The 25,649-nt window shown below is 40.5% G+C and overlaps 1 protein-coding gene across 1 annotated transcript in view; it reads left to right on the top strand.

Moving 5' to 3' along the window:
- The first annotated feature begins 10,385 nt into the window (after nucleotides 1-10,385).
- SEL1L (SEL1L adaptor subunit of ERAD E3 ubiquitin ligase) overlaps nucleotides 10,386-25,649 on the top strand; it is a 33,082-nt gene continuing 17,818 nt past the window's right edge. The window contains exons 1-6 of the mRNA XM_030239994.2: nucleotides 10,386-10,591; nucleotides 17,704-17,741; nucleotides 18,087-18,309; nucleotides 21,538-21,705; nucleotides 22,291-22,396; nucleotides 24,104-24,266. Of these exons, the coding sequence (XP_030095854.1) occupies nucleotides 10,498-10,591; nucleotides 17,704-17,741; nucleotides 18,087-18,309; nucleotides 21,538-21,705; nucleotides 22,291-22,396; nucleotides 24,104-24,266 (792 nt within the window). The 5' untranslated portion in view covers nucleotides 10,386-10,497. The remainder of the gene's footprint in view (nucleotides 10,592-17,703; nucleotides 17,742-18,086; nucleotides 18,310-21,537; nucleotides 21,706-22,290; nucleotides 22,397-24,103; nucleotides 24,267-25,649) is intronic.

The raw sequence follows: 25,649 nt of genomic DNA, 5'->3' as shown, positions 1-25,649 counted from the left end.
TAAAAAACTGGAACTGGATGCACTTGGAATGTCAAGCTTCAGCTACATCTCCAGCAATACTGAAAGACCAGTTTTAAATCAGACAGAAAGACTTAGCAACAGTTAACTGGAATGGGTTATATAAAAAACTACATCATTCATGTTTCAATATCAAAACAGAAAAGTGTTTATAACAATATCAAAATCAAAACAGAAAAGTGAATTTATAACTCAAAACAATTTCAAAACGAAATTGTTTTGAGCTATAGATTGCTTAAAAGTTCAAAAGTGAAAACAAAGTTACCCAGTCCCTCCCCTTTAGATAAAACAAACAAACAAAAACCTAAAAACTAAAAAAAAAAAACCCTTTAAAAACTGACAAGCTAAAGAACATCAAAGTAAAAGTAGACATAAAAAAGAAAAGGACAGAAACATAAACTGTTCCTCATATTTTTGGATACACATACTTCAAAGATGTTTAGAGATTAAAATGTCTTCGTCTCTGAATACTTGTTTCCATGATGAAGAAATCAGCTATTATTCTACAACTTGGTGAGGCAGACTATGCACAATGATGCCACATGCTATTTACCGTACTGAAGTCAATTTTGCCTTGCATTGGCTTTCTTTGTGGTGTTTACCCAGAGATTTAAATAGCTTTATTATTAAAATACCAGAATATCACTCCACAAGCAAGTTCTTGTTCAGTAGAGAAGCGATGCATTACTAACGCCATTTCACAGTTGAGCTATGTAAGTCTTGAGAGATTAAGGCAAGACTTCTCAAAAAATGGACTGTGAACCAGAAAAGCTTTGCCTGTTATTTTTAGAGAATGACAGAATGGGGTTGAAAGGGATCTTTGGGAACCACGTCGTCCAACCCCCTTGCTAGAGCAGGTTCACCCAGAGCAGGCTGCCAGGATGGCACGCAGGCGGCTTTTGAAGGGAGGTTCCGCAGCCTCCCTGGCTAGCTCGTTCCAGGGCTCAGCCACCCTCCCAGCAAGGGACCTTTTCCTGGAGCTAGGACGGAGCTTCTGCGCTTCAGCTGGCGCTTGTTGCTCTCGCCCTGTCGCTGGGCTCACCGTCCCTCGGGACAGTCAGCAGCAGTGGCCCCTTGGAACCGCAGCATGTTCAAGGTGTTTTCAGACACTCAAAAGGAGACCCCCCGGGCTAAGTGTAAGCGGCAGGGAAACCCCTGGGACTACCAGCAGACCGTTCCTTCTCTCTGCCCCGCGCACACCGGACCGCGCCCGGGCAGCCGCACCGGGCCCCAGCCTGGCGCCGCAGCGACACCTGGCGGCTCCCGCAGGCACCGCAGGCCGAGGTCCCGAACGGGCACAAACAAACGTACCCGAACAAAGGTACGCAGGGCAGGTGCGCGTGTCTGTGGAACGTATAGACAGGCATACATCTAATATACCGATATGGTACAACAACAACCTTAATATTCTGTTTGCAGCGTCCAACTGTCACAGCTTTCAGAAGCTCCGAGGTATCTCAGTTAGTACCCAGCAGGAGAGGAGCCCCAGACAATTCAGGACAAATCTAATCTACATCGTAAGTGCGTTTCTTTAACTTGTTATTTTATTTCAGTGTTTAGAACAGGCACTGCTGAGGAACAACGCCCAATTGCTAAACCAAATGTGACGTGTATGGCAGCAGCAGTAGTTCAGCTTGCTGCTCAAGTCAAAATTATACTTAAGCCTGAACTCCTCCTGCACAACAAATGGATAGTTGGATCTCTAATCTAGTCAGTTCATAGCCAAGGATACTGAAGTTTGCAACATGAACACTGAGCTCCATCAGAACTGTTGGTATGCTGTGGCTTACAGATCAGCTAAGCAGACAAAACCCAAGATCACAATAGAAGTAAGCTGGTCACCAGTGGTCACCAGCTGGTCACCATTCCTGAAGGAATGTTAAGGAGTCAAAAAAGACTAATGCCAAACATTCTAAACTCACAATTGCACCAGAGGGAAAAAAATCTGAAGTGCAGTTTGTACTCCTTCCCAATGTGAAAATCATCTGTCCTTCCGTGGTGTGAACTGAGGGATGCTTGCCCTGAGCAATCCATTGGAAAGCTCTGACTCCTGCAGCAGTGGATGAATAACTTGCCTTAAATCACATCTGACTGGCAATACCTTAAGCGCCATAACCCTGAGGCCAGCTGTGACATCTGTGTGTCCTTTAACAAGGTACAAAATTTATGAGACACATAGCAATAATAAAAATTAATCCCAATTTATTTCCCAGCCATTCTTACAGAATTTTCTTACACTCTTACAGCCATCTGACTTTGTAGCTTACAGTTTTAATTACAGTTAAACCATAAACAGAAGCAACTAAAACATTAGAGGAAACAGCTTTTTCACCAAAGCAAATACTTTCAAAATAAAATAGGTTTGATACTTTTCCATTATTCTTTCTCCAGACATCTGATCACTTGACCATTGTTAGTGCATCAGGGGCTGGACATGAGAAACACCATGAAACTGACAGCAGTGGAAACTTTGTGTGAATCAATGTGACAACATCATTTGGTGGCAAGGTGCTGTTCCATTCCTGAGTAGCAGAGCCCAACTCACACGTTTCAGTCCTGGCTTTCTACTAGTCCCATTTTTTATACCCTGAGTTAGTTCTCTGATTATGTACTTCAAAGAATCTTGCTGACATCTATTCTAAATATCAAATATTAGGTTATTTTACACACTAATTATTTCTATATACATGTTTCTAAATGCATACAATTAATATTTTTTACCATTCTCTGTTCCCAAGTAATCTTTAAAAAAATCCCCAAGCATGTTCATTATTTGAAAGTATTTGTTGAACCATTTTTCTGAATAAATTATACTCTGCATGAATGCCAAGATTGTTTATTTATGATTGATAGTTTAAACCTCGTGATTGTTTTCTGTTTTTTCTACCTGAATGACTCACATTTTCTAAGCAATCCATTACAAATCCTAACTATCCATATTTAAGAGCTAACTCTGAAAAAGCCCAAGAAATAACAGTGTTGGCATACCATAAACACAAATTAGATACCTGAGAGTTGACAGAAAGCTAGGGGATACTTAATATAATGTCATGGTTTGAGTCAAACTACAACATATAGCAAAATCTGATGTTTTCAGAGATGTGCTTTTCTTCATCTGGCATTGTGTACCTCCCAGAATGACATCTTCCAGCCCTGGAGATGTTTCCCAGTTAATATCCAGCCCTCTTACTGTAGTAAATATCCTGCTCCTTGTCTGACCACTGAGCAGAGCTCTGGCTTTGGTCTTGGGCCTGCAGTTTGCACCAAAACGTTCAAAAAAAGAGCTCACAAGCTGGGAAGAAAAACATTAAAACCAGGTCCCACTTACCCATGAACCATTTCCATGCTGTACTTGTTATCTTGTCCTATTTTCCCTTGAAAGCTTTCAGCTCCATTGAAGTTTTCTTACTTTTAAGTAATTCAGGCTACTCTAGAAATTGCCACTAAAATAACTGACACTGCTAAATCCATAACTGCAACTGTAGTGCAACATATATGAAAATTTTAGCTTGCAGGCAGCATTAGGTTTAATTTCATCTGCACTGCAACTCATGAGACACTTCTCTGGAAATCATGTGAAAAACACACTCATACAAAAATTCACATATATGTGCATATTTCAACTTTTTTTTAAATAGCCTGGACAAAGGGATAGAATGTACCCCCAGCAAGTTTGCTGATGATTTAAAACTGGGAGGAGTGGCTGATCCACCTGAAGGCTCTTCTGCCATTCAGCAAGACCTTGAAAGGCTGGAGAAACCTAAAGGTGTCCAACAAGGCAAAGTGCAGGGTCCTGCACGTGGGGAGGAAGATCCCCAAACACCAGCACAATCTGGGGGCTGTCATACTAGAGAGCAGCTCTGCTGGGAAGGACTTGGGAGTCCTTCCCAGCAGAGGAAATGACAAGCTGACCATGAGCCAGCAGTGCCCTTGCAGCCAGGATGGCCAATGATATCTGGAATGCATTGGGAAGAGCATGGCCAGCAGGTGAAGAGAGATGATCCTCCCTCTCTAGCCAGCCCCAGTGAGGCCACATCTACAGTGCTGTGTCCAGTTCTGGGCTTCCCACACGAGGCACAGAGCTGAAGCTCTCAGCACAATCTATACATAGAAGAACTCTATATAAACAACTCAGTCATGCCTTTGGGACTCTAAACTTACAATTGTGGTGAGCATCAATGTAATGTAATGTAAACTCAGGTTTTGTTAAATCCTATAGGAAACCTCATTGAAGATAACTGGAACTCTTCCCTTGAGAAAATGAACAGAAGAAAAAAGCAAGTGATAGCAGTAATTCATAACAGAGGTAAAAACAGAACCAATACAATAACAGCACGACTCCAGGACCTTAAATAAACAAGAGTATTTTTCCTTTACGTCACTGCAAGAGTACATAGACTGTAAGAGCATCTGGTTCATTAATCTCTACAGTTAAGGACTATTCAGTGTAATAGAAGTAAGGAGTAACAAGGAAAACAATAAAGCAATAAAGGAAATGAATACACAAACCTTAATGAGCAGGTAATAAGGTAGACAAAGACCAGGACCTTTCAGTCACTGATTGATGGGCAGTTAGAAGGAACTACTTAGACACAGGCAGGGGCAAGAGGGAGGGGGAGAAGAAGAGGGAACAGAGAAGAAATCAAGACTTCATGACTCTGATGGCATATCTGAAAGTCTTTGTGAGAGTGTACCAAAATCATGGAAAAGTAAAAGGAACTTGTGAGGCTTATGTAAAAATTATAGATTCTTTACGAGAAGTGAAAAATGTAAGGAAAGTTAAAGATATGGATGGATAGCAGAGAAACAAACATAGGATGCTTGTCTGAGCCACATGATCATATGTTGATCATATGTGATCAGTATGTGATCAACATATGATCAACACAGCGTATCCTTTCTTCTTAATAAATTATATTACTGACTTTGCCTTTGTAACTTCACTCTATCCTACATGAGTGCTAAATGTCCAATTGCCAGCAGCCACAACACGGGTCACCAGGTTTTAGATCCAGGTGACAACAGAAAGGCTAGAATACAATTGAGATCTGAGTCCCAGGAACTGGGGAAGGGATCATTCCCCACTGGGAACAGGGTATGTATTGGTGGGGTCTAAATGTAGCAACTGGAGCAGGGACTATGGCTCACAGGGCCCATACGTTTAAGTGCCAGCAGTTGGAGCCACCAGACTGTTTATACTTCCCTAGGGAATTTTACTCTGCATACACCTGTGTATGCATATCCATGTGTACACATACATATACTTTGCTAGCCAACCTTAAGCTGGAGTGGCCATGAAATAGAAGATCTGGAAAGACTCCAGCTCTGAGTCAGCAGCTATGTAAGGGACACAGTGTACGTGCATGGACATTGGATCCCCATCCAGTGGGAGATAGTGTTCCTGTGAGAACAGTGCATGAGTGTGTGCACCTGTTCTGTACTGAAGATCAAGCCAGACTCTCCTGGTAAGTGGGGGAGGCCCCAAATAATGGGTGAGGAGCATGAGCCTAGGCATGGATATTACAGCCCACACTCACATTACAGAGATCTGTGAATGCTGGTATATTTGGGAAGCTAGAAAGCAAGGGCTGATGTTTTCATTAATGAGCTTCAACTCTTACCATTTAGAGAGGAGAAACACCCCTGGACTATTTGCATTTCTGTTTATGTGAATGCAGGTAGTTCACAGTGTTGCCTAACCCCTACAGTTTGTTACTGGTCTTGACTGGGTGACAGCTCTTCAAGCTACATCCTTCTTGTTCCTCTTGAATGGTGTCTTCACAAAAGCCTTGGCAATAACCTCTTTTCTAACATTCACTGGAAGAGTCCTCTTTCTCTCTTCATCACTGCTTCTCTCTCCCTCTTTCCCTGTGACTGAGTACTTGATTTTACAGACCAGGTGATATGAACCATGGAAATTTTCACCTTTTCTCCCTTAAGTTCCTTAAATAATACCTGTATTGTGTCTCTTACTAGAGAGACATATAGGCCTTGCTAGAATCATAACCCTCCAACTGCCATGAACACTGGAGCTATAGAATTATTGTGCTCCTTGTAATTGTTTTCTCAGAAACTAGTGTGCAAAGGCTTTAAAAAAGACATAATAATTTTTTAATTATTTAAAAGCTATGAAAATTAACCTGCCTAAAACTATCTATTTCATACACTAATTTAAAAAACTAAACATTTTTTTTGCCAGAAACATCTGTCACAAAGCCAGTGTATTTTAGGACCAAAATCTTCCCTGAGAGGTGTCTGAGGCTTTCTCCTTTTAGTTTTTCTGAAGCAAGCTGAAAAACTTTATAAGAACTCTCTGCAAAGAGAACTCTTGGGTAATTAATTGCTCTTCAAAATCTAACAAGCTTCATACCTCTCCCACTTGTGTCATTTTTCATTAAAAAAGAATACAAGAAAGTTCCTGCAATCAAAGCAAAAAGTAATATTGGTACAACACAGATAGTTGTATGATCAAACTACATAGACAGACAACAAGAGAGAGAATATGAGAAATTATCATAAAGAATACATATCACTAAAGTATTCCTAACTTTACTCCTGCACTTCCATTCTCCTAGCTAGAGAACACCCAGGATTACTTCATGCCACACAAGCTAGGCAGTAGTTAACAGGTCAAATTAAAAAATCTCTTGAAAATTTAGTTCAGATAATAGTTTGAGAAAACATACCTAAGAGTACCTAAAATGCAAATGATGTAATTTAGACCCTTACCATTTGTCTGGTCACTTGGACTGCTGCATAAAAGACAACATTTTGGCACAGAATAGAGAGGAAGAACACTGCAAAAATACCTAAGACTCCATTCAAAGCTTCAGAGAAGAAAATGCAAAACCGATTAAGAAAATTAATGGGAATTTTATGGTTGCTGCACACATAAATGGAAAGGCAGCAAGACATTTACCAGACCCTTAGAATACAGAATATACTAAATTAATCAGAACTAACTCAGTCTGCAATATTATCTTTTTTTGTTGTTGTTGTTGGTTTGAAAGGGTTTTAATTAATTCAGAAAAAAAATCTGTTTCCCCCATTGAATTTTTCCTCTTGTTCCTCCAGTTCACTTTACCCCACACACAGAGCTTTAGATGTAGAATAAATTTGGTTAGAAGTGACCTCCAGAGGTCATCTAGTTCAACCTCTGCTTTCAGGAGGGCTGACTGGGTCAAGTTAGGAGAGATTTGTTCAACAAAGTCTTGAACAAGTCATGGGCTGGAAGGCCATAAGGGCTCTGGGCAGGTGTGATGGGTTGACCCTTGCTCATCACCAGGTGACCACCAAAGCCACTCTATTACTCCCCTCCTCAGCTGGACAGAGGAGAGAAAATATCGGGAAAGGTTGAGAGTCAAGATGAGGACACAGAGAGATCACTCAGCAGTTACTGTCAGACTGCTAGAGCAAAACAGACTTGACTTGGGAAAATTAATTATAAATCTAATCAGAGTAGGGTAATGTAAAGTAAAACTAAATCTTAAGGACACATTTTCCCCCACCCCATTATTCTTCCCGGGCTTTAGTCACAAATTCTCTACCTTTCCCTCCTAGTGGTGCAGTGGGACAGGGAAAGGGGGTTATAGGGAGTTCATCACTTTCTGCTGTTCCTTGCTCCTCACAGGAAGGACTCTTCACACTACTGCTGCCACAGCATGGGCTCCGTCACATGGGAGACAGTCCTCCACTAACCTCTCCAACTTGACTCCTTCCAATAAGCTGCAGTTCTTCACAAACTGCCTCAATCTGGGTACCTTCCACAGAGTACAGTCAGTCCTTCAGGCACAGCCTGTTCCAATGTGGGTCCTCCACAGGCTCACAAGTCCCACCAGCAAACCTGCTCCAGTGTGGGCTCCTCTCTCCATAGGGCCACAGACCCTGCCAGAAGCCTGCTCCAGCACAGATTTCTCATGGGTTCACAGACTCCTCCAGCCATCACCTGCTCTGATGTGGGATCTCTGCTCCTCTGTCAAGCTCCATGGACTGTAGGGACATAGCTACCTCACCATGGTCTACATCACCCTCCATGGACTGCAGGAGAATCTCATCTCCCACACCTGGAGCACATCCCCCCCTCCTTCTTCGCTGATCTTGGTGTTTGAAGAGCTGTTTCTCTCACACATTGTGTTCCACAGCCATTGCCACTGTGCAGTAATTTTCCCCCCTTCCCTAGAGGTGCCACCACTGTCACTGTCAGTGATGGGCTCAGCCTCAACCAGTGACAAGTCTGTGTAGGAGCCAGCTGGCATTGGCTCTGTCAGACATGGAGGCAGCTTCTGGCAGCTTCTCATAGCCCTGTAGCCCCCCACCACGGCTACCTGTCTGCTTTGATATTGGCCAAACACCAGGCACTAACAAAAGCTGTTCAGTCACCCTCTTCTGCTGTAGTCGGGCAGAGAAGGGAAAAAAATTAATGAGGGGTTTATGAGTTGAGATAAGGACTGAGAGAAAAACACTCTAAGAGCAAAGCAGATTCAAATTTAAAGGTATAAGGTAAATTTATTATTAAGAGAGTCAGAGCAGGATAATGAGAAGTAAAATAAGCCTTTAAAACAGCCTTTTTCCTTCCTCAGTCCCTTCCTCTTTCTTATCAACAGTGCAGGGAGACAGGGCATGGGGGTTTTGATTAGATCATCAGTCAAGATCTTCTGTTCACTCAGGGAAAGCAATCTTTTTTCTGTTATGCGGTGGGGTTCCTCCCACGGACAAACAGTCATCCCAAATTGTTGTAACATGGGTCACTCATTCACAGGGTGCAGTCCACTAAGCATATGCTACTCTAGTTTGGAAGCAAGGGCCCTCTCTCTCTACGTCTGGAAGCATGGACCTTCTCTCCCTATTTTGGTCTTCCAGTGAATCAGAACTCTCTCTGGCATCCACCTGCTCCAGACTTGATCCAGCTTTTCCCAAGGGCTGCAAGTGGATCTCTGGAATTCATCCATTACAGGGGGACAGTTTGGTTTACCATAGTCCTCCCCACAGCTCACAGAGGAACCTCCGATGCTTGAAGCACCTTCTCCCTCTAGTTTTTTTCCTGTGACCTTGGTGTTGCCATGTGGTTTTCCTTCACATGTCCTCACTTCTTTCTCTTCTCTGACAAGAAGAAAAAACTACTGCTCGTAGGTACCACTGTCAACACCTAAAGATTCCTGCAGGGTTGGAATCACGTGCAGGGGGCTCACGCCACTCCCCAGACAGGCTGGGCTCCATCCTCCGCTCCAGGGGTGACAATCACAGGCAGGTGGATTTATGCTTTTCCATTTACCAAAACGCAGGTTAAACTTAGGGCTGATGTGAGCACAGAGAAGCGCCCTGGTGAAACCCCTGCAGACCCGTTTGAGAATGGCACTCCCACACTTGTGCAGCTTCGTTCTGCCGAACTGTTTAGCCATGTGTGCTGTTTAGCTGTAGTGCAGCTAGAAAAAAAATTGACTGGCGCTTCAGTATTCTGCTACTTGGAATCCGAGCCATTTGTCAGCTCTGTCCAAGGCGCTTACATGCTCTTCAGACACCTCCTGCCTGAGGGCGTTCGTTGCCTGCGGACCCCGCAGCAGCAGGCAGAAAATCCCTCAGCCAGCCCTGGGTGGGACTGCACTTGCCACAGCTTCTGCCACGGTGTCCCACGGGAGAAACAGCCGCTGGTGGCCACTCTCACCCTGCAGAGGTCCCAAGGCCTCTGCTGTAAGGCTGAGGCGGCCTGACACTAGTGAGACAGTGGGAAAAACCCACTTCAGAATTCAGCACAGCACTGTGTAACAGGACAGTCCTGTCACGCGGTGACATTTACCACCCAGCCACGTTTCACTCCATTAGAGGCTGGGTTCCTAGTTCCCTTCCTCGTTTGCTTTTTTTTGACCCACAGAGAGAGATGCGATTCCTATGCGAAGCGAAGAGTTGCGTCCCACGGTTGCACTAAAACTCTTTATGTTCCACAGACTCCATCTGTGCTGCTTTACGCAGACAATTTACGGCGGCTTCCACACTCCCACTCAACGAAGCGTATCCGACGGCCCGGACTGGGCGGGGTTCTCGGTGGCGACACCGCCCTCGCGCCTTGCGCCGTTCAGCGCGGGGAGTTGTGGGTGGTGTAGTCTCTGCCCCCCCCGCGGGCCTCTGGGGGCGCACGCTCCCAGGCGGCGCCGCGGCCCTCGCAAGGAACTGTGGGTGCTGTAGGAACGGCGCACGAGCCAATGGAAGAGGCCGTTTCGGAAGGAACCGCTGGCGCAACGGCCCTCGCTGAGACACGTGCGGCGCTATTTGCTAACGGGAGGGCGTGGCGGGCGAGCCGGGCCCCCACCGAGCCAATCGGAGCGGGCCATGTAGAGCCAGCCGTTCCCCGGGGTTGCGTGTGCTGCTGCCAGCGGCCCGTAGTCGGCCGTCAGCGCGGCCGCTGATTGGTGGCGGCGGCGCGCTGGGCGGGGCGAGAAAGCCGGAGTCGGGGGCGCTCGGCGCGGCCCCTCAGAGCCCAGCGGGATGGGGCGGCGGGCGCGCTGGGTGGCCTTGGTGCTGTGCCTGGGCGCTCTGTCGGCCGGAACGCTGCCCGAGGTCGGAGCGCTTCCCGCGGCCGGTGAGTACCGTGGCTCCGCCGCCCTACGCCCCCCTGGGCCCGAGCGCTGCGGTGGCATTGCCCCCCGGGGCCTGCGGCGAGGGAGAGGGGCGCAGAGGTATCTGTGCGGGTCCTGACGCCTGCACCGGGGCGCGAAGGCGGCGACGGCGGGGAAGGTGACCCGGTGCTCTCGCCGGGGCTTTGGGGTGCGAGGGGGCAGCGCCGACCTCGCCGGGGCGCTGAGGCAGCGGAGCGGAGGGGCGAGAGCGGGGCTCCTGTCACCTGCGTGGCCGCGGGTGGCGGGCTGGCTTGAGCTCTGCCTCACCGGCGCTGCTCCGTAGGCCTGCTAGGGGTGAACGCTTTGCTCAGTCCGGTGCCTGCCTTTAAGCAGCTCGTTAGGAGCCCACTTTGTAGTGCTTGCACTGCTTAGAACCGAAACGAGGCGTTTTTTCTCCCTAGAACGCATTTTTCTCCCTGAGGCGCTGATAATGCTGATTTCAGCCTTATAAGAACGGTTTTCTCACCTCGTTATGTAGAGAAAGAACATATATGCGTCCTGTTTTTATGTCCCTGTAATATTTTTTCCCGTCCCTGTTTTGTTGTTATGCAGCTTAGGTTTTGTCTCATTCTCATGTGTTGTCAACTACTTCCTTTCCTGGGGTTTCTACCTCCCACACCCTTCTTTCCTCCATGGGCTGGTGGGGGGGATGTGCAGTGCATTTATTTATAAAGCCAGAAGCCACTACCTTAACGACAGCCCTATGCGGTGCTACTGAGGATTTGCTTTTACACTGTTTCAGTAAAGTAACTTAACTATTTCACTAGAGGTAAGCCCAGTACTTTGGGGTTCATTTTCCTGTATGAAGTAGGAAGCTGAACTTTAAAAGAATATTACTAGATTATATGAGCTTTGCAGCTCACTTTATAAGCCAGCAGGGCACTTTTGAAGTTATGGAAAGAATACACACAAGTTCTGTGAAAACAGAGAGATGTAGCCAAACTTTTGAACTATATGCTCTCATTTATAGTGTATATGAAGAAAAAAGCTAAGGTGAGCTGGGGTTGTGAATGTCAGATGAACCATCTGTTGTGTACGTGGAAGTTAGGTAATAAGGGCTAGTCAAGTGTGCATCAGTGGCTGTACTACCATGCAGCTCTCCTGCCTTGACTTTTAGTCCATTCTCACAAAGTTGTTTTGTGGGCATGAAGTTCAGATAGTTTAATTCAGCCTGTATAAACAAAATGTTTAGATTCAATTGAACTAATACAATTAATAGGCCATAGAAAGCACAGTATCTGAATGTAGGCTTAGGAGCTGTTTACAAACGAGAACTGCTACTGTGATATCAAACTGCTCATTGATATCCACAATTAATTAGGAGAGCGTATTGAGAGTCCATAATTTGGGAGACAGCTGTGAGGGGAATACATTTCTTGCTCCAATTTTTAACAAGAATCATTCTGAAAGTTGTCCTCATTTCATGCTTTGATTTCCTACAGTAACAGTATGACTTTCTGTATTAGAGACTGGTATAATAAGTCTTAGGACTGTGTATTAAATGCTTCCTTGCATGTTTAATGCAAGGAAGCATTTAATTGTTTCTGATGTCTGGTCTGGAAAGAGTCATCTGGGATGTGAGTATAGTGGGAGGGGTTTTAAGAAGAATGTGTAAAAATGGTCCAAGTATGACATTTCCTAACTTTAGTAAGAGTTTTTAATGAGGACTTTTTCTTTTAGTTGTGAATATTTTAAATATAACTATTGTCATAAGCTTTGTTTAAATCAATTTATTGAAAACGAGTTGAATGCAAGAAAATTCAAGCCTAAGGGAATGGGCACTATATTTTTTTAAACATTATATTGCTGCAGATTACGAAGGCATTTAAAATTGGGACTGAGGAAAGATATTAAGAAGCATTGGCAGAAGCAGGTAAAAAATGCTAAGCATGTGTGTGTTCTCCAGATGAAATTTGCAATCTTCTGGTCATTGCAGGAGTGATGGCCTTCCCCTGCTGATCACTTATTAAAAACATTGAAAAAATGCTCCTTCTTTTTTTGTGATTGCCAGTATTATTTGATTAGTGGGATTGTTTCCTCTTGTTCGCAGACTAAGAGGTAAAAATGTTCTCATTCTGCCTGAAGAGAGGAAGTGATGCTTCCTCTGACTCTCCTACATGTTCCATGGCTAGCTTCAGCAGAAGGCAGATGTTTTTATGCTGTCCCACTGATTGGTGGGACAAATGAGAGCCCTCATATACCTGTAGGGAACTTCAGTACCTATTCTTCCATAAGACAGAGCTCAGTGGTTTTCCTTGACCTTTCTGTTTTCACTTACCTGACTGAAAAATATTCCCTAAAGTCTTTGCTTTGTTGCCTGGCTGGGAATCTCCATTCCTGCTGAGGAACTGCTGGAGAGTAAGTTCTGTAACTAGTTAGCCAACAATTGCAAGGACACTGGAAAAAAGATTTTTATTCAGGGTGATGGCTGACCTATATCTCAATCTTCTAGTTGAACTAAAATGAATATGTTGCACAGATTGTAACTGGGAACAATTTACTTGCTGCCAAGGATACTTTGGAACTATTCTTGCTGAATAGGCGCCGCTTAAGGATTTTACTTAACTCACTGCGTGTTTTAAAGCATTGTGTAATGGGAATAGTGTTTATGCTATTGAGTCTGTTTCTGTGCTGAATATATCAGTCGAAAAAATTGATGAGAAGCAGTTTGAGGTAATTTTTTTCTTACAATTTCCTTCTTTCCTGCAAGAACAGGGTAAACAGAGTTTGTGTTCTCTTTGAATGTCTATCTAGTCACTTGCACAAAAACAACATTGAAATAAATTGCCAGAAATACTACAGAAAATCTCTCACGGATGCTCTAAAGGAGTCACTGCCAAACCATTTCTGTTCATGCACCCCTCTCTGGAGAAACATGTAAAATACATGCTCAAAAATCTATTTTTTTGTAAGTTAAACATTCATATACTCTTGTCCTTACATATTATGTGCCTCATAAAACATGCACAAAACCACAAATGAACGTAGAATGAAATAAAGGTGGAATGACCACTGTGCTAAGAAGTTATATGTATTAACAGTCAGAAAGGCATGTTATTCCTGCAGCCCCAGTGGGTTGGCTGGCATACTCCCTGAGGTGTGCACACCACTTGGGAGATCCCTGCTCTCAGCAGAAGCCCACTTGTTGCTTTGTTGTCATAGTGTTTGAGGCTTGAAGAGCTTGGCAAAAACTAGAAGGAAACTGACAACAGTAATCATTTAGGGATTCATCAGAGCAGTGGGAGACTGCTTCGCTTACTGAATTTTTGGCTACTTCCTGAGTGTGTGTGACCATTTTAACATTGAAACTAGTGGTATTTCTTGTCTGGTAGTAGCAGCCCTTTAGTTTTATGGGGTGTCAGTTGATCTGTTCTTCTAGTACAGCAAAACTTTGGAACTGTTCAACTCCCTCAAGCTAATGACGTTATTGCTGAATCACACTGCATAGCTCTTCTGGTTTCTAACCTTCCCTCCTTAGTGCTCTCTTGAAAACGGTAATTCCCACAAAATGGTAGGAGCTTTATACAGCATGTGTTAGGATCCTTTTCTCTAGCATAGGCTGCCAGAGAACTTTTGCTATATTTACATAGCATGCATGAACACTGGCCTTTCTAATTGAGGAAAAATTAATACTTCTTAAAGCTGATTTTAGTTATATATGAACTGGTGGATGGTTGAAAAAAGATTTTGGTTCTGTGAAGTGCTTTAAAGTCCTAACTGGGTGTGAAAGCATCCAGCAATGTCTACAGCTCAGCATTGTTTGTAAGTGAAGCATTCTGTACAACACTGTCAATTGCCCACTTGAGCCACAGGTATTTTTGCCTACCTTTTCCTTTTATTAGATCATTTAAATCCCTAACTTATTTTACAAATTGTGAGATTAATTTCCACTTGGCCTTTTTAGAGGAGGTTTATGGAATTATACAGCCTTGGTAACAGATCCAAATAATAATAATAAAAAAAACTTAGTTACTTTTTATAATTGAAGTGTGGAAAAGCAAGCTAAAATATCAGCTTTAATCTCTGAAACAGGTGCATAAACATAACATCTGTGACTTCGTTCAATAGCTCAGCCTTGACTAATAAACTGTTCTTAGGCCCAGCTGTGACCTTTCGTAGACCTTCCATTAACACTTTCAGAATAGTTTTAACAGTTTCATAGGAGTAAACACTTCTGTGAGTGGGTGCATATTAGTCAGCAGTTCTGTGAAACAACAAGGCTGTAAGTGATCCCTCCTTTAGTCATACTCTTCATTATCTCTGCAACCTCATCTGCCTACCTTAGAAAAAGTCTCAAAGCTAAGAAAAAGTAATGTTTTGGTTTTGCTTTAATGCCTTTTGGAACCACTGTTTGAAAACAATTGTTCGAGTACAACTTCTCAGTAACAAAGGTGGTTTCTTCTGAGAATTTAAATGATGCAATAGAATGGAAATAGGTTTATTTACTTTCAAAGAACAAGAGCAAACACTTAGTGAGCTCTACCTTATGTTGCTCAGGTGTCTCTTGCATTTCAATTTAGTAAACCTTTTGCATATGAAGTTACAATAAAATTGTTCTTTCATATGTATGCATAGACAGTATAACCTATATATATTTGGTTTTGTGTGGTCTTTTGACATAAAGTGAACCTACCCCACAGATTGAAATCAGTTAGTGAAGCCTTTTCAGAAATGTTAGAGAACTCTAGTGCTGTCAGGCATATAGTCTGGTTTTGTACAGACAAAAATAATCACCCTAGATGGTATAGCTGTTCAGAAAAAACCCAAACATGATGTTTCCTACACAATAACAGGTACTTCGTAAGTGCTTTGTATATATTAGAAGGAGCATACAAGCTTCTGGGTGGGTTACCCTGTCTTAGTTTTCCTGTTCTCCAGAAGCATGTCTGGATGTCATGACAAGCTCTGAAGTTTGAAGGTGGCATTTGGTCTTAGGTCAAAATTATCTAGGATAATAGAATGTAATATATGGGAAACATGGTAAATGACAACTTTGTTCCTAATTTCAAAATGGAAACACCAGCAAGTATCCTAAATGTGTGTGTACTTTTACTGAATTTAAAGACCAATTCTCATATCATGATCTGGAGTGTCAAAGTTCAGTGGCAGAACTTCTTATGATTTATCACAATCACCCTTATCTGTTAGATTCCTCAAGCTGCTAAGCCCTGAGGTCTCTGCCAAAAATGCAGCTAACCTTGTTTTTTCCTTATGCCTCATAATGGGGTTTTTTTTCCAAATTGCTGTTTGTTCTTATGCGGTCTTGGTTGCTCCTTGCAGTGTCTGTTTCATCTGGAATGCTCTGCTGTCTCCACAAGTTTTTCTGAAGTGCTCTACACATTTTCATTTTCAGACCTGTAGAGTACAGCTGCTTACCCACATCAACGGTTCTAGATCCTTTTTAATTCCATGACTGCTGGCAGTCAGACTCTTTGAGCTTTACATCCTCTTCACCATCCTCAACAGGCTGTTATTTATGTCTCAGTTGTACTCAGTCATCTTATCACCATAGTTTTGCAGCTTCGCTTACAAGTCTTCACATTTTTCCTTAATTTCTGTTATGCTGTTACAGCTTAAAGTTGAATTCTCCCTCATCTTTTCACTTGTTCCAGTCAAAGGTTGTACTTCAAGTAACAATGTGGAATCTAGATTCCAGAAAGCAATTTCCAAGATTACGCCTTTCATTGCAAGAGTTACAGTAGTAGGCTTCAAAACATGACCCAGTGAAGTGTCATGTTTAGAATTTGTTGCTTCAGAGATGGTTTATCTCTGGTAAGTCACTTTACTTGCATGAGAATGAAAATTGTGCAAGTTTTGTTTGCTGCTGAGTGCTTACAGGAGTCAGCAGAGTTCTATAAACTGTTGGAAGTGTTTGTGCAGGTAGTTTTTTGTGGCTAACTGTAACATACTAAATGCATCTCCTGTACAGGGGCATTAGTTTCTATCAGTTTAGACACCTTTTCCAGTTACAGTGCAGGTCTCCAGCCCATCATTGCTTTGCCACTGCTACAGGACATTGTGCACCCCAGAGCCTCAAAAATCGGGAGTTTTAAGCCTAGGAGGAGTTAGTGGCAGCTTTGCTAAGTGATCTCTTTTGGATCTTTTATTTTAATATGTGTTGTGTACCAGAGAGAGGGAGGCCTGTGGCATCTTCTTTAAAATGTAGGGGGCTTTGTTTGCTGAAATGAGGTGGTATCAGATACTGCTGACTCTGAACAGTCACATCTCAAGTGGTGTTAATTTTAGAGGCTTCCCATCAAAATGATAGCACAGAGCAAGTTGTTTGAAGACCATTATAGTTAAAGGAACAGAACAATTGTTGCAGAAAAAATTCAGAAAAACAGTGGTAAAGCTGTCATAAATAAGCTTTTCTGATTATCTTTACCTTTTCACATGTATTCCTGTAGTGTCTGCCTAATAGCCTTTCTTGTTTACCATTTCTTCTCCTTCCAGTCTTTCTAATCAAATATCATATAGCTTTTAGACAAGCAAGATGACAGTTAAACAAGACTTGCATCTCTTGAAGAGTATCTTATAGATAAACTAATTCATCACAGTTTTGAAGAGAAACCTCTGTATAAAGGTTTGAATATGCTGGTCAGGCAGAATGAATTAGCATTCTATAAAGGACAATGTTTAATTATAAGCATGGGGGTATGAATACAACTTTCTGGTCACTACTGAAGCTGTTGGTACTAAAGCAGATTTGGTGACTAAAAACCTTATGTTCCACAGGCATTTTTCACTTGATGAACATCTTTTTAAGTAGTTTAGTTGAAATTGAACCATTCAGACTGTGATTTGGGTTTAGAAAAACCCCACTTTTTTCACTATGGAGCACACAGTTGTGTTGGCATAATTTAAGGAAGAGGATCACCTCTGAAACATTTGATTCCTCCTCTCTGAAACATTTGATTCCTCCTCGTCACAGTAATAAGGTTCTTCTGAAGTGTATTAGTCATCTTAGTACACTAGAATGTTTCATAACTATGGTACAGTATTGTAACTAAAGGTTTTATTTTTGAGATAGTTACTCATGGAAAAGCATTCTACTGACTTATAATGTCTCTTCTAGATGAAGAAGGAAATCAAGATGAATCACTGGAGTCAAAGGTGAGGAGATAAGTTTCTAATCATTCTGATTTACCTGTGGAGTGAGAGCAAAGGTCTGAAATTCAGAACAATAATTTCATTTTAGGTTTTAAGCTTTTCTTGCTGTCTAATTAATTTTTTTCTGTGCATCAGAGAAATTAATACAGGCTTACAAGCTTGAAACATTTTTTTTAAAAGACTTGAAAGGGATACAGGCAATGAGAGCTGATAGAGGTAGCTCAGCTTGCTTTTGATTCAACTGTTTATTAATTAACTGTATCTTTTAAAATGTTTTTAAATGGATTTTACGCCAGCTGCTGCTTCTCAGTTTCTAATCTTCTAAATTATGTGGCTGCTTTCCTTCAGACTTTATCTGCAGAGGACCAGGTAAAGGATCATTCCACAGGAACTCGAGTGGTAGCAGGTCAGATCTTCCTTGAATCTGGGAAGTCAGACTCTCAATCAGAGAATGAAGAGAGCTTTCACAGTCAGGAAGAGGAAAAAGAGAATTCACTGGAAGAGTTGAACTCTCTAGAAATGTCAAATCTATTAAATAAGGATTTGGAAGAAGCAGAAATACAGAGTCCAGGTAAGTGCTCACAGACTTTTGAATGAGTGGCAGCATAGATGAGTCTGAGTAATTCCATCATGTGGGTGAATACAAACAGTAATTTTGAACATATGAAATAACAAGTGTCTTAACCTTTCTGCAGTGGAGTGGTAATTGCTGCCTTTTTCATTAGAAATAGCATCAAAATGTCTTGAAAGGTACTGTAATTGAAATGAGTAGTCATTTTCAGATTTGAAAGAATTTTCCATTTTTCTTACTGTTTGTCTTGCTGGAAAGCTTTAACCATCAAATAGAGAAGGCCCTGATTTCTTCAAATAGAAGTCAATTACAGATTCTGTGTTCTGTATGTACACCAGCAATACAAAGATAAATTTGCATCAATCTTTTTCAGTCCTGTGGCTTTTTGCCTGGTGAGTCAATTGACAGAAAAGGAACAAATAGTAATGTAATGTAAAGATAAGCTTCTTGGAACAGCATTAAGAGCCTCAGGGCAGCATCTGAACTGTATGTAAACTTCATGAAGTTTTTAAATATAGGTAGTACCTTATGTCTTGGGCCAAAATTCCCAGGAAATTCTAATATGGCTTTTTTACTACATAATTTTGTGATTTTTTGATTTGCAGTTAATAGTTGATGATAACTAGATGGCACAGTTGAGTACCTTTACCTTGACCTATGCAGCAGACTTTTCCTTTTTACTTGTCCATAAAAAGTAAATTTTCAATATTACTGACAAATAGAGTTATGTGGTACTAATGATACTGTCTTCTCAACTCATATTAAGAATGTCAAAAGAATTTTTTCATTTCATATTGAAATGTCAAAGGAAAGCAGGAGTTGTTAAATGAGTTCTTTCATGTAATGACTCTTTTCTAAGCTCTTTCCTTATTAGAGCAGAACTAATATCAGTTTGTGAAAACTCAGTAATAGGCTTAACAATTGCTGTGTTGTTGTTTGATGCTGTGTCGTACAGGAAAAAAGTATGCAAAATCCACAAATATCTTTCTGCCACAAATCAGTGGGCCAAGCACCATATTAAGTCAGTGCAGTGTATTTCAAAAGTAAACTTTAAGATACTTTAATCTCATGCAAAAATATATCCAGCTTACTGGCTCCTCAGAAACTAAGTTTTTTAACTATACCTATCAAGATACTGCAAGTGACTTTCAAAAACCATAAGTTTGTCTTGCACAAGTCTTGGAGCATCTTATGAATTAAATAAGCAGTATGAATGGAGGGATTTTTTATTTAATAGAGCAATTCTAAAAGAAAAGTATATGCTTTCTGTTAAGAGAGAAGAGTGCTAAAGGACAGCTTTACTGAGTATCTATCAGTTAAATGCTTTAACTGAGTATCTTTCTGAGGTACAGATGTTACACCTCCAGATGAGCTACTGGTAACAGGACTGCATTAAGGACATAAAAGCTTTTCTAAAAAACAGCTTAGCTACTGTGTATGGTCATGACATTGTGTGGAACAAACATATATCCTGCAAATTTCCAAATATGTTTTATAGGATATGGAACAAAAAAATCACTAATTTAGAAATAGTGCTAGTAAAGGTTTTAGCTTTCTAAGAAAGTTGTCCTGCTCTCTTCTCATGAGTGATGAGATTGTGTGTAAAGAAAATTATATTTCTTTACTTATTGCTATTTTGTGTTTTAGTTTTATAACACTGAAGTTCCATACTAAGTTTTTGCTGAAAATTGCTCACAAGTTTATAAAGAGCTGGCAATTCCTGTTGCACTTATTTTCCTTATTTGGAAGAATCATACAGTAATATTGCCAGTACTTATAAGTAATATATATTTGGGTTTCCTGCAGCTCAAAGTATGAAACAAGACATATGTAAGTAAGGACAAATATAATGAAATACCACGTATTTTATTCAGAGGTAGTAAACAGGTAAATTGCTTCTGGAGCATTTGCTTTGACAAAAATTTATCCTCTGAGTAAATTGTTTGCCTCACTTAGTATTTATCAATGTCTAAGTATGTAAATAATTGTTGTGAGCATTTTAACCTGTGATTGCATTGCTGTGTTGCTCTTGGGATTAAAAACAGGGAACAAAAGCAGTGTTATGATTGAATTTAGAATTTAAAAAATGCAAAGAGGGGAGCATTGGGGCAGAGTAATTTTGTAACTTTAATATGCAGCTACATCTCATGCAGAGCCTGTGTAAAACTGCTTTCCACACAGGAGACAAGATACAAAACAATACTAATAAAACCAAGCTTTCTCAAAGAATGCTCCTGGACTTGGAGCTTGTTCAAATGACAGTGGTAAGAGGTCCCAGAAGTTGTAGTTACATGAACTCTTAGCAGGAGCTTGTATATTACTTTGTAGGTAGCAAATGTCTGAAATTATTCCAGACTAATTGCATATTAACACATTATTTTTGAGTGCAGTTACTAAAAATAACAGTTTCTCTTTTGTGATATAATTAACTTGGAGTGATGTGGTGGAACCTGTGTCAAGGCATCCAGTTATGAAGAGCAGTTTGAACAGGTCCAGCTATACCTGAAGACTTTATTTTGCTTTGAAAAATCAACATGAAATATTTAAACTAGTATGGTCTTTAGGCCTTTCAATTATAAACCTTCAAAAAAAAAAAAGAACTAATTTTCTCTGTAACTACAAAAATTACGAAGTTAACTTGAAAAACTCTAAAATTGGCATTGTCAATTGCATGATTTTGCAAGTGTTTTCAAATGAAGCTGAACGCAATTGTTTTATTTAGCTTAGTGAAAGAGGGAAACTTTTATAAAAGTCTAACTGAAATAATTCTATCTTCAAAACCTAGAGAGAGAATTCTTAGTCTTCATAGAAGTTTGATTTTATTTTAAAATAGTATTATATTAGAATCAGTAACCTTTGAAGTTTTAGTGCATGAGAAATTATAAATTATGCTATTCAAAGTCATTTTGAATGCAACTAAATATATTGGCAAAATGAAATAATTATTTTAATCTAAGTATTTTTACGAGTAGAAAATTACCAAACTCATAGTGATGAGAATCCTTTCATCTGCATCATAGTAACTTCACTTAAATCTTTTCATATAGTTGTATGTTTGAGTGTACTCCCTGCTGATACTCCAGTACTTTCAATATAGCATTTGGTCATGTGTGGGGTTCTGTCGTGATTGCACCTAAAACCAACATAGGAGCACTTGTCTGTTTGTAACATATGATTTAAATTTGGGAACAAAGGAGTGTAGTCTAATTGCGTGGTGTGTATTTTCAGTTTTGACAGCTCTTGGAGGCACTGCAGATGGTGAACCTTGCCACTTTCCATTTTTGTTTATGGAAAAGGAATATGCAGAGTGCACTGCTGACGGGAGGGAAGATGGCAGGCTTTGGTGTGCAACAACCTATGATTACAAGAAAGATCAAAAGTGGGGCTTCTGTGAATGTAAGCAACCTTTTGGCTTGTTCTTGTTCAAGTAATGCTTTTTTAGGTTTGTCTTTTCAGTCCTCTTAGTGCTCTTTATTTTAGGATGTAGAAGTCTGTGACCATTTCATACCATAATAAACAAGTGGTTATAAAGGCAAAGTTTTCATAATGGAAGTAGTTTTAAAAAATGCCAGTTCCCAGACCTGATTTGGAAATCTTGCAATGAAGGCATCTATAGAACTGTTTCTGAGGCTGTAGGAGGATGGGGGTTTGACAGTGTTGCCCATTATACTTACTGATTTGTTACAGAAAGGCAACCCTTCTCTAGGAAATGGCTTTCTGAAGGAGGAACCTGCACAGCTTGCTTTTGAGCAATTAATGAAAAGAACATTTTATCAGCAAACTTATACATGAGACATCACACACAAAGTCATCTATTAATATATCAAACACATCCATTAGACAGCTTTTTGTAACCACATTGGTCTTCAAAAGCACGTTTCTAGCTGTGCTTACCCTTTAGAACAAATAGGAATTTTGAGAGGATAGTCTTCAGTGGTATAATTTGAGTTCTTAATATACGTTTCTTTTTTTTTTTTTTAGCTGAAGAGCAGTCTAATAAGAGAAGGCAGATGCAAGAAGCTGAGGATGTATATCAGATTGGAATGAAAATCCTTAATGAAAGTAGTAAAAAGGCTCAGAAGAAAGTGTAAGTATACCTCATCTGCCCCCACAGGAGAAAGATGATATGGCTGGTCGCTTTTGCTTAACTCAAAAAGAATTTGAATGAGCTGTCCTGAGATTTTGAGCTTTATTGGACTCAACATCAAACCATGCAGTCATAAAGATAGATAGTAGATACAGGGTATTTAGAAAAAAAAAATATGTCTGCATTCCGTTGAATGCAGTAAAAATTGTGTAAGACGAATTTCTGAAGAGTGGGTGTCATCAAAACATTGACTTAATGCAAGGTGATGCTGCAGTGCTCTAGTTTATACATGGCAACTGGCCAGAAAAAATCCTGGGAACATGATACGAGATAATTGCCCTTTTCACATGCTTCTTACAGTCTGGTTCTCATTCTGCTTCACAGATGAAGAGGGAAAAATTTGGTATTTCTTGTCTTGCGCCATTTTTTCTCCTCCTTTCTGTTGGTTTTGGTCACCATAAAAATAGTATTAAACTTAAAATTAACAAATCATTATAATTCTAATAATTAATGTTCTTAGAAGAGGTAATGGTTGTAGACAAATAAAGAAATTAGAAATTAGTGTTCTTTTCATTCTACTTTCTTTTCTGAAGGCATCCAATTACCGATTAAATAGCTGTGGACTTAGCACTATAATCTAGAGTTGCTATGTTAATTTACGTCTTCTTCCTATTCATGTTGACAACTTTCTCAGTAAGTGGGGACTTCAGTTAATTAATATGTGAGGACTATAACTATTTTAGATTCATTTGTGGAAATAAAGGAGTGTATTTCTAGTTTGTGTCAGGGAAAGTAAGGTACAGCTAAAGTTGTCTGCACCTTGGCGAAGACAAAGAGAGGCAATATCTGTTGGATTCTGAGTAGTATTTTTTTAGCATGAAGTACTGTAAGAATTCTAAAACAATATTAGGTGTTAGTTCTCTTGTACACATTACGCTTTCTTAGAAGATGAACTTCTGTGAAGAACTGGGTATGCCTCAGTCTGTCCTAAAGAGCAAGCCTGAGAATAGAAAGGAGAGGTAAATGAAAATCTTGGAGTGCTCTCAAAGGTCCCTGAGGCTAAGCTGAAGCAGGCTTGCTGATACTGTGTAACCATGTAAGGTTAGGAGTTCTTCAATTGCTGTGAAACCAGCTGCTGTGAAATTGCTTTCAAGGGCTACTGGTTCTGAGAATGAAATAGAAAGAGGAGTATCCAGAGATCCCTCTGTTTTTTAACCTGACTTTTTCAGCACAAAATTGATCATGTATGCAGTTGTCTTGGGCCCAAGGCTTGGTGTTTTCACTGGAGTGGTTTTGCACTCAGATTGTGGAGACTACATAGTCTTTTTCAGGCTGCTTCTCTTTGCTGTGATATACGAGACTGTTACGGGAGTGGTTCTACTGGACACCTAGTAAAGACTAAAAATTGTTGCTACAAAAATATCATCATTGGACCTTACATTTCTTGTATGTCTTAGAGGAGAGGAAATACATACTGCTTTCCTTTTGGAGTAGAGCAAACATTAGAATTCAGCTTGTCTATTAACTAAATCATGTGTTGTTGCTTATGTTGATGATTTGTAGCTGGAACAAATGACTATAGTTAGATTCATTTTTAGAAAATAAAGGCTAAAAGAGAGAAACAAAACCCCTCTCCAGAATCTTCAGGTCTATGAATGAAATTTGCTACATTGCTTCAAGTTGACAAAGAAATTGTTTTCTCTTAAGAGCATATCAGTATCTTCTGAAAGCAGCTGACATGAATCATACCAAGGCCATGGAGAAAGTGTCTTATGCTTTGCTGTTTGGGGATTACCTGAAGCAGAACATCCAGTCATCAAAAGAACTATTTGAAAAGCTAACAGAAGAAGGTTCTCCTAAAGGACAAATGGTATGTACATCCTTAGATCCTTCTATAGGTTTATAAATGAAATGAAATAAAAATAACCTATAAATATAGGTTTCTAGATTGTACTTCCTCTAGGATGCTTTTATAGATGGCACCTGTACCCTCAAAGTAAACACAAACACGTCTTCTGTTTGAGTTTTAAAATGTTTAACTACCAGAAATATGGGATGGTGGTGGTTTGGGTTTTTTTCCCTGCTATATGACTGACAACATTGTATGTATAAGTCAAAAAAACAGGTATATGTAGGTGACTCCAGCCAGCTAACCTTCTGAAACTGTGTACTTTTTATGTGGCTTTTTGTGTGATGTTGTGACTTTTCATTTGCAGTTTTATCTGAGATGACACCAGTTTATAATCTAGGAAATAAAAACTCCCAGGAAACTTGACATGTATTTAGTGTACTGGGACTTACTTTGTCCCTGTGCCTTTGAACTCAGAATTATTCATGCCTACTGTTACAAAATGTCATAAAATATGTGTGTTAATGATTTTAATATCTCATACCTGCATATACTTATTGTTTAGTTATCACTTGTTTTGGAAGTGCCAGCTTCTTAAAGAGCTATTAACATTCTCTTCTCTTTGGCTACCAAATTTCCAGCTGTTCCGTGTTTAATTGTGGAGCACCCATTAACAATAGAAAGCAGGAACGTATTTTCTCTAGAGACTTTATCTCTCAGTGATGACCTTAACTTTTATTGATCTAAAATTCAAGACTGTCTGCATGAGAATTTTTGTGTCTGCTTTCAGATTGCCTAGAATAGTCTTAGAACACTGTGAAATACAGACATTTTTACACTATCTTCTGTGCTACTAGTTTCTGTTTTGATCTACCAGCTGTAACAGGTGTGATAGGTAGAGCAATGACTATGTAAATCTTAAGAACAAAAATAACTTCTGAAAGAACTTCAGATAAATATCTCAGAGCATTCTGATTGTTTATATTTGTAGTCACAGTTGCAAGTAACCAGTGGTAGAGCAGATGCAAAACTGCGAATTCTTAGGATCTGTGAAGCAAACAGTATGAGTCTTCTGTGCAAGGCTGTGGTTCACAGATGTTTGCACTGGTGTCTGAGGCAAACTGGGTACATGAATAACCTAACAAATACTGCTTAGCTTCACTTGGGAGTTTTTAAAGTGGGATACTTTCACTGTTTAGGACCTTTGGATCTACACTTGATATTCTGGGAAGTAGTAGTCTGCTCCTTGCATTTGATTCACTCATCTGAATTCTGGTGAAACACTAATTTCTCTTAGCATCCTAAGCAACTGAATGATTTTGAAACTTCATACTTTGAAAGGGGCAGGGAAGAGCATAGATATAGGCAGCACCAAACTGAAGGTAGAGCTTGGCATACTCTTTA

The sequence above is a fragment of the Serinus canaria genome, chromosome 5, assembly GCF_022539315.1.
Source record: "Serinus canaria isolate serCan28SL12 chromosome 5, serCan2020, whole genome shotgun sequence".
Classification (NCBI taxonomy): Eukaryota; Metazoa; Chordata; class Aves; order Passeriformes; family Fringillidae; genus Serinus; species Serinus canaria.
This window is presented reverse-complemented; position numbering and strand designations above follow the sequence as displayed.